We start from the raw sequence: 9,695 nt of genomic DNA, 5'->3' as shown, positions 1-9,695 counted from the left end.
CGCTCTCATTACAGTGCCAGCCTTCCTCAAAAGACACTGGTTCGAATCCCAACCCTGACAATAACTAAAGAATGTTCGAGCGTTTTTGGACGACATACAATGACTTTTCGACCGATTTTGGACAAGATACTATACCATGACATTTTTTGGTGATTTTGGACGACATAAAATACTATTACTTTTTTTAGTTATTTTGGACAACATACTATGCTATGATTTTTTTGAGTGATTTTGGACAGCATGCTATACTATGACTTTTTAGACCGATTTTGGACGACATGCTATACTATGACATTTTTGACCAATTTGGGACGACATACTATACGAAGATTTTTTTGACCAATTTTGGACAACATGCTATACTATGACTTTTTGACCAATTTTGGACAACATACTATACTATGACTTTTTGACCTATTTTGATCTAATACGTTATACTATGATTCTTTTTGACCGATTTTGATCTATTATGCTATACTATGACTTTTTTGACCAATTTTAGACAGCATGCTATACTATGACTTTTTTGACCGATTTTGGACGACATACTATACAATGACATTTTTTGGTGATTTTGGACGACATACTATACTATGACTTTTTTTACCAATTTTGGACGACATGCTATACTATGACTTTTTTGACCGATTTTGGACGACATGCTTTACTATGACTTTTTTGACTGATTTTGGATAGCATACTATACTATGACATTTTTGACCAATTTTGGTAAACCCATTTGTCTAATCCATGTTGCATTTATCAGTGAATCACAGTGGTGGATTTAGATTTTATTTAAAATGAGATAGTTAAAAGAAAACGCAAACATAAATATGAGTGAATTAGTCCAAGACAGGAAACTCCTCCAGTGTCATGACGAGATCTCGAAGTTTTGGATCGTCCAGCCAGTGGACTTTACAGGCCAAGAGGATTCCCTGAGGAGAAACACACCAACACCACACTGCACATTAACTACACATTCAGTCCGTACTGACATTAAACTGCATATTTGTAGGAGTATAAATTACCCTGAGGACGTTCTGTGTCATGATGGTTATCTTTTTATATTTCTCCATGTTGGCCAGACCTTTCTCCAGCACTGCTTTGTACTTCTCTATGTCTGGATGCTCTTTCTTAGACATCAACTCCTCGATCTCTTTCATTTTCTCATGTGTGAGACGTTTCATCTCTATAAACACACACACACAAACAAAAGACAACATCAGAATGATATTCTGAGAACTCATTTGTGAATTAAATTGTCCCACAGAACATACCAAGTCTCTTCTTCTGTACATCTGTTATTTCGTTTTGAAGATCTCTCGACTCCTGTTCCAAAAACAACAGGGATTAACGTATTAAATCATCATTATATTAAAACAATACTTACATTTTAGTACCAGGGTTCCTACACTGTGGTTGACAATCAAATTTAAGTACATTCCAGGATCAATTCCTTCAAATATAAGTGTCAACACCAAATGTGTTCACACAGCTTAAGACGGAAGGGCAACTTGTAAGAGCTGCCTCGCCCATGGCGATTGTCCTTGCATCTCCCAGGCATCACGTCATTTGCCCTCTCTTGCTTAATGTTACTCACTCATTGTTCTGCATATATTGTAACCCAACGCAAATAGTATGTTAGTAGTAGTATTTTAAAACACTTAAGGTAAAATTTTTTGTGTTATAAACTTAAACAATATACTGGTGAGGGGAGTGGAGGGACAGTTAAAATACAACTGCCACAACACTGCCAACAATATTTCCATATCGATCATGTCATAAAACATTGGCATATTTTAGTGTACCACTATTTTCCAACACCAACAAGGACCACACAAAATCAACAGCAGCATCAAAGTGACACACAATGTGCCAAGTTCTAAGCATACAATGAAAATTGTAAAACGATTCAGCAACTCAGAGAAACAACAAGGTGACTTACTTTCTGAATTTGTTGGATATGTGAACACATGCCCATGCAGCGATTGCTCACAGCTTTCAGTGCACTAAAAAAAAAGAGAAATATGCAGAATGATCAATTAAATTAAATATTCACGAGACATAAATTATGTTTCAGTGTGTAATAGGGCTGCAACTAATGATTATTTTCATTATCGATTATTTTCACAATTAATTTGTTCCGTAAAATGTCAGAAAATGTTGAGAATGATGAACAAAACACTCTTAATTTACTCATTAATTTAGTAATCGAATAATTATTGATTATTTGAAGATTCATTGCAGCCCTACTGTGCAGTGAGTCAACTTACTCAGCTTCTGCATCATTTTGTTTCAGCTTTTCTCCAATGGCATGCCACATCTGCATTCTGAAGGACACCAGTCAAATCAGTCAGCATTCAATGGCAAAGTAATACATTCTGTACATTATCAAGCCTCTATCACAGCTAATAGTTTATCGATCTGTTTACCTGTGCAGTGCCAGTGTGCTGTTAAAATAATTGGTCTTGACTTCTTCCAGCTCAGTGACATAATCTGGTCTGGAAAGGAAGATGAGAAACATAAATAAGTAGACTAAATTCTGTACATAACTTGCCTTACACTTAAATCAAGATCTGCATCAGACACTCACAAATCTCTCTCCGCTTCAGATGTGCTGCATGACCTCTTATTCTTTCCTGTCAGCACAAGAAATGTGATTTAAATGCTCTGATTGTGTACAAATTGGCACATTAAAATGCAAAGTAAACAAACAAAGAATGCAGAGTTGTATACCTGCATTGAGCTGTACAGCCATCTCAAAGCACTGGTTGGACATCTGCTGCTTTATTCTGTCAAGAAAGTCATTGCAAAGAGTCAAATCATTTTTTTTTAATCACCTGAGAAAATATTGAGCTCTCTCGGTAACACAGTTATCACCAACGTTAAAATACAGTGGTGTAAATAGGTCAAGCAAAGTCAGCGACAGACTTTTCACAAGAGGCAGATTTATTCCCAAGAAGATAATACTTCAAACACACTGGTATAGTGAAATTAGATTAAAATGGAGTGAAAGATAGCGTGACTCCAATTATCATTATTATTACTATAATAAAAAAGTGTTTCAGATATGATGTGTAAGAGTAACCTCAGCATGTCCACGGGTGACATATTCTTCTGTCCAGTGGAGCCGTTAGGAGCAGGACCAGCCTCCATGGTGTGTGTTCGAGGTTCCCAAATCCTCACGCTGTCAGAACAAAGAACAATGAAGGTGCAGGTCTTGATTTAGTATAATTCTCCTGAAGGTGCCAGGGAATGAATACAGACGTTTTAGTATCCAAACGGGAAGAATGGAGACTGTGGGGAACTTTCTTTTAAGAGAAACAACAGTTGCTGTTGAATGAGACAATGGAAGAAACTGTATAAACAGTATAATCAGGGGCAGAAGCTTCTGATAACATAAAACAAAATATGATTATATTTTATTTGTCCTACTAAAAGGAAATATGCAATTTAACAACAGCAGTCAGTAAAAAGTAAAAGTAATAAAGAGTAGTGCAATTGTCTCCACAAAATTGTCTATTTTACGTAAGTAAGTTCACTCTCATAGTCAAAATTATATACATATTTTCTTTGTTAAGATGTCAAATTTTAGTTATTTACTTTCATTCCTGAACAAATCAGTTTTAGTGGATGAATGTTACGCTTGATTATTTCTGACTTCTCACAGTGAGCCAGCTCAAATTTAGGTATGAAAAGGTAAATTCTGTTTGTTGTTTGCTAAATAAATAACAATAACATTTTTAGTTTAGTTTTTTTTTTTTTTAAAGACTTTTAAAATAACAAATATATGACCTAGAGTGTTCTCTAAACTTGATCATGGCTGACGGATCACCACCATTGGACATATGACCTGGCTGGTTTCTTTAGATTCAATTGAGACTAATGATCTTGATTTTATTGAGGGTCCATTTACCTGTTTATTAATAGTAATGAAGGACTTCACTTTTCAATACAATACATATAACATATACAGCGTGACACAAACAGTGAAAGTGAAAATCCTCATACGAACAGTTTATTTTCTTTATAAGAGGTGAGGTAACAATGAGACAAATGAAGTTAGATGATGTCTTACCTTGCCCGATTTCGTTAACGTAGTCGCTAATTCCAAAATATTTATTTAAGGATAAGTTAATCCTTCCTAATAATGTGTCGAATGCTTTAAAACTGCTTTGTGAAATATGTGAACAGCTTTGCTCCCAGTTACTTCTTGGACGCTGGTTTTGTTTACATCAGTTAGTTTGAGAAGGAAACCCCGCCAGGAAGTGACGTCACCCCCAACGGGCAGCAGCCGCGCAGCTCCCTCTGCTGGTACGGAGTTAGAAGTGTCTGCACAATAACACACAGTTCATGAAGTCTAAGGGCAGAATCAATTATTTGGTTTTATCTCTCACTTTTTATTTTCATATTGTTTATTTTCAATTTATTTCAAGTACAGTATGTTCGCAAGCTCACACATATAGCCCCCTCGATTAGTAGTACCTAGGCAATCTCGCGAGATTACACAGCTACTCAGACAAGTAGTAGTAGTTGGATGAGCCTAGAAATCGTCCGCTGTCATACACAATATACTCTGTGTTACAGCGAATCTCACAGTCCAGTCGTCACAGATGGAGAACAAGAAGAGTAAGGTATGAGAGAACAACTCCGCCATAAATATACCGCTCTTTCTACTCACGGAGTGTTTATTATCAATGAATACATCATCACGTCGCGTTAAACACAGATTCTATAATTTACTTAATCTGTAGAAAGATTGGAAACTGTGTTAACTGTATTCAACGATTTCAAATACATACTGGGAGTTCTTAAGGCTGACATGCATTTAATCTGAATTCTTTTTATTTGTTTTCTGCTTGTGTTTTAACTGTCTAAATTTGCACAGTGCATGAGTGTTTCGTATTTGCTGCTGCGCTGCCTATCTTGGTTCTTAATCTCAATGGGATTTTCCTGGTTAAATAAAGGTTAAATAAAAAAAAATATATTTTTTATATTAAAAACCTGGCTTTTTTTGTCAACTAAATAGACGCCATTGTGAATACATATTTTATACATGTATTAGTTGTTTTTTGGGTTTTTTTTCAATCAATAATAATAAGGTTTGCGTTTGGCATTAAAGTTTTAGTATGCCGGATGTCACAATCATCTGTCCTGACCTTCTCTTGTGTGTGTGTGTGTGTGTGTGGACTCAGGGTATCTTGGAGCGGCTCAATGCTGGGGAGGTGGTCGTAGGCGATGGAGGTTATGTGATGCAGCTGGAGCGGCGTGGCTACGTGAAGGCCGGACACTGGACACCTGAGTCTGCCGTTGAACACCCTGAAGCAGGTACATGTTATTTACGCTGTCATTTACACATTACAGCAGACTGTGGTTACACACACTAGGGCTGTCACTTTTCATTTGAAAATTCAATATTATTTTAAACTCAGGGTGTGAAGTTTACTTTCAAACTGTAATTACTCAGTAAAAAGGCAGGCAGACAACTCATAGGCACCTATTTAAGTAGTACCACTCAGGAATTCTAAGACAATAATTTGCTTTTCTTAATGTCATATAATCACCATAGTCTGACTAACCCTAACCCTAACCCAGGAAACCTTTTCCATGCACTAGCTTATAGAGAGATACAGCGCCACCTACAGAGGTGGAGGCAGATGTACACGGCCAATAAATCGATTTTCTCCTCTGCATGTATACTCAGACTCGGCAAGGAATTACAGGTCATAAATTTGTTCAAAGGTCATTGTTGGAATAAGTGACAGCCCTAACAAACACGTTTTATGTTCATCTCTTTGAATGTGTTTTTCAATGAAGTGCAGCCTTCTCTCTTCTCCACGATCAGTGCGGCAGCTGCACAGGGAGTTTCTGAGAGCAGGAGCTGATGTCATTCAGACGTTCACCTTCTACTGCAGTGAGGATAAACTGGACATCAGCGGCAATGTTCCAAACATCACTGTCAGTGAAAGAATATCTCAGTAATAATTATCTCACCAGGACTCTGGTTACAGTCCAGTCTTTCGTTTCTTGATTCAGGGAGCTCAGATCAATGAGGCGGCCTGTGACCTGGCCAGAGAAGTCGCCAATGAAGGTGATGCACTGGTCGCTGGCTGTGTGTCCAAGACTCCCTGTTATGCGACGAGTCGCAGTGAGACTGACGTCAAGGCCATCTTTAAGAAGCAAATGGATGACTTCCTCAAAAAGGACATTGATTTCTTGATTGTAGAGGTATGAGCGTCACTCCACCAGGAATAAATGTGCTGCAGATGCAAAGCAAATTCCTTGTTTTTCTCTTATGTTCTCCTCATGCATAAAAATGAACATAGCTTTGCATATACGTGTGTATTTATTCCCCGTCGTTTCCAAGACCAAAAGTGTTTTGATTCATTTCACCCTTCACCTGCAGTTTGTTGATCATGTGGAGGAGGCTGTGTGGGCAGTGGAGGTGCTGAAGACCAGCGGAAAACCAGTAGGTGCAACACTGTGCATCTCCCCTCACGGAGACATGGAGGGAGTCCCACCTGGAGAGTGCGCTGTCAGACTGGTCAGAGCTGGTACATCCACCTTCTGGGATCCTTCTCTTCATGTCTACAGGCCTGACAGCATGTTTCAGGTGTACAGTCTCCTAATATGTTTCACATGTGTGTGCAGGAGCTGACATTGTTGGGATAAACTGCCACCTGGATCCGATGACTTGTGTTCGTACGGTGAAGCTGATGAAAGAGGGATTAGAGAAAGCTGGTCTCAAAGCCCATCTCATGATCCAACCGCTGGGCTTCCACACACCTGAATGCAACTTAGGTGGATACATTAGCCTACCGGAGTACCCCTTTGGTAAGCATGAATAAAGAAAACACTGTTGTATATAGAGCTCTGGTAACTGATTTCACACAAACAAAGTGACGTCCGCTGGCAGGATACTACGCTGTTCACGTTTATAGACGTATATACTAGACAATGCATAAATCACACAACGTTTCGGGAAAACTCGTCTCTTCGCTGGCCGTTTTCATCATAAATGTGAAGACTGTGACAACAAGGCTATCTTTAGAGTTGAATGTTTGTCACAAAGCCAGATTGCGTCCATTTGTTTCCCTCCAGGCTCTTGTAAACTTTCAGTGACTCTCTGGAGTAAGATGAAGCATTAACGTTAATAAGGAAGTTGAAGATGTCAGGATACTGCAGGTCTGGAATAATGTCCCCACCACGTTTGCCCCAGCAAACTTTTAAAAATCATGCCGGGGCATTATAAGGACCAGATATACATAGTCAGCAAGTTTTGTGAGTTCTGAGGAGGCTTCTTCATTTCTGACTAACTGAAAAAAACAGGCCTTCTTGGATTAAGACAGAAACCGCAACATCAAAATATACGGGATAGCTACCCACACAGACCAATACCTGCTGTTTGACTCCCACCACCCAACAGAGCACAAGCTACAGACCTACAACAAAGGAAAGACAGACAAAGGAACAGAAACACATCAGGGGAACATCTAAAACCAAAACTGGGAATTCATCCTGACCTCTACATTGGGGAAACCAAACAACCACTACATAAATGCATGGCACAGCACAGAAGAGCCATCTCATCTGGACAGGACTCAGCTGTCCACCTACATCTTGAAGAACAATGGACACTTTCATCTGATTATAAGAATGTTCGCATTCTGGCCAGGGATGACAGAAGACGCCAAATATCAGCCACCTACATTGCTGCCCTGAGCTCTCTTCCTAAAAAGATCAATGGTCACACACAGAACAACAATAGTGAAGTCACTCACAATAGGTGACCCTAACAACCCTCTTTCACAACTCGACCAACAACCTGAAACTGGGTCAGAGGTGGTCGATCGATCGTCATTGATGTAAATTAAATGTCTACAGCTAACAAGAGAAACACGCTGTATATGTATTGGCTCACTGACACTAATGAGACTAATTATATAATATAATAATAAACATGGAAGGCCTTAAAGTGTAGAGCTCATGTGCTGCATCTTCTCAGAATTGTCAGATGTTTTTTCTCTCTTGTCAGCGATGGAGTCCAGAGCAATGACCCGCTGGGACGTTCATAAATATGTCAGAGAGGCGTACAATGCAGGAATTCGCTACATCGGTGGCTGCTGTGGCTTTGAGCCTTACCACATTAGAGCTATAGCAGAGGAGCTGGCAGCAGAGAGAGGGTTTCTTCCTGCAGCCTCAGAGAAACATGGACCGTGGGGAGCTGCTCTGGAGATGCACACCAAACCGTGGGTCAGAGCCAGGTGAGACTGAGTAGGAAAACAGAGTAGATACATGTTAATCTGCAGCACACACGTTATACATGCACACTGTACTGACCTTAATTATGGAATATCATGATGTCATTAAACAGCTGGACCTTTCTTCACTTGACTGAGTTTGAGACCCCGGCCTTAACCAGTTTAATTCCATTTTGTTTCAGGGCTCGCAGAGAATACTGGGAAAACCTTTTGCCCGCGTCTGGACGTCCCACTTGCCCGTCCATGGCCGCACCAGCCGACAATTATGGGAAGTAGCTTATATCCAAATTATTGACATCATAACTGTATAAGACACAGTTTGTTGTCATCTAAATGGTTTTGGATCAGAGTATCCAGCTTTTTTAAACAAATAATGACCTGTTTACCACGTCTTTGTTTACACAATAATTTAAGCAATAAATGATTTGTTTTCAATCTTTGTATTGTGTCTTTATTATTTATTATTTGACAGAGACGTGAGGTGACTCAGACAGTGTAATTCTCTATTTTTAAACTTAATACACTTTTCATATAATCCTACTAACACACACAATTAGTGTTTTTTCCTCTTAGAACTGTACATAATCCAAGCTACATAATGTTGACATTTTACATTTATGTTATTTTATAAGCAATAATTCCTAAGCAAATATGTGACTGCTTGTGTTTATTAAGAATACATGAATGTATCTGTAAAGCTGGAGTCTTTTGGAGAGTATAGGGCCGAAGTGAAAATTGGACATTGGACATAAGATTATTTTACATGGTTTATGAGCATCAGTGTGTTATTAACCTGGATCAGGGTGAAGTTCAATTTGGAGAAGGACACCGGTGATAAAATCTCATGTAGAAGCTGCACATTACATAAATATACATACTTTTCCAGAGCACACAGCATCAAAGGCAGATCAAGTTTTAAAGACAAGGAGTTTGCCCCCACATTTTAAAAACAAAAAAACGATATAATGTCTGATCTTCACGCAATATGAATCCACTGTTAGTGATACACGAGTTATTTAATCATTAACGAAATCCAGATATGTTTGCAATAGTTTAGGTAATACCGTGTTGAGTTTTTACTGAAACGAAAAAAATTCAGGTTCCACCGAGATTTGAACTCGGATCGCTGGATTCAGAGTCCAGAGTGCTAACCATTACACCATGGAACCACTTGGCTCCTTCGTGGCTATTTTTACGTATTTAAACTAGCAGGTGGATTCACATGCATTTACTGGTATATTTATAGTTCCAATTTATATTGAAACAATCGACCCACTGAACTAGTTGTATTCACGGAAATCCCAAAACACAAGCTAAAGCGAAAACTCCATCAGATTCAATAACGGAAGTGCTCGGGTCTGTGGGAGCGCTGGTTGTCGTGTAGCTCTACGACCAACCGTTACGATACTCGGGTAATACTAAATTATTACTTTA

The 9,695-nt window shown here is 38.8% G+C and overlaps 2 protein-coding genes and 1 non-coding gene across 3 annotated transcripts; 1 reads left to right on the top strand and 2 right to left on the bottom strand.

The window, feature by feature from the left end:
- Positions 1-778: 778 nt before the first annotated feature.
- cenph (centromere protein H) lies at positions 779-4,523 on the bottom strand. Its single transcript, XM_044025986.1, has 10 exons — positions 4,079-4,523; positions 3,089-3,187; positions 2,737-2,792; positions 2,594-2,639; positions 2,433-2,501; positions 2,274-2,330; positions 1,946-2,009; positions 1,278-1,329; positions 1,029-1,189; positions 779-935 (listed from the first exon to the last, which is right to left on the bottom strand). The coding sequence occupies exons 2-10, from the start codon at positions 3,154-3,156 to the stop codon at positions 843-845; spliced, it is 666 nt and encodes a 221-aa protein (XP_043881921.1). The 5' UTR covers positions 3,157-3,187; positions 4,079-4,523; the 3' UTR covers positions 779-842.
- Positions 4,524-4,538: 15 nt separating this feature from the next.
- On the top strand, positions 4,539-8,696 carry LOC122769454 (betaine--homocysteine S-methyltransferase 1-like). Its single transcript, XM_044025984.1, has 8 exons — positions 4,539-4,634; positions 5,196-5,328; positions 5,846-5,958; positions 6,037-6,228; positions 6,407-6,554; positions 6,652-6,834; positions 8,036-8,264; positions 8,444-8,696. Exons 1-8 carry the CDS (start codon positions 4,614-4,616, stop codon positions 8,535-8,537), a joined length of 1,113 nt encoding a protein of 370 aa, XP_043881919.1. The 5' UTR covers positions 4,539-4,613; the 3' UTR covers positions 8,538-8,696.
- Positions 8,697-9,358: 662 nt separating this feature from the next.
- On the bottom strand, positions 9,359-9,430 carry trnaq-cug. The gene has a single exon. It is a non-coding gene; the product is annotated as a tRNA-Gln (tRNA).
- Positions 9,431-9,695: the final 265 nt, after the last annotated feature.

The sequence above is a fragment of the Solea senegalensis genome, linkage group LG5, assembly GCF_019176455.1.
Source record: "Solea senegalensis isolate Sse05_10M linkage group LG5, IFAPA_SoseM_1, whole genome shotgun sequence".
Lineage (NCBI taxonomy): Eukaryota > Metazoa > Chordata > Actinopteri > Pleuronectiformes > Soleidae > Solea > Solea senegalensis.
This window is presented reverse-complemented; position numbering and strand designations above follow the sequence as displayed.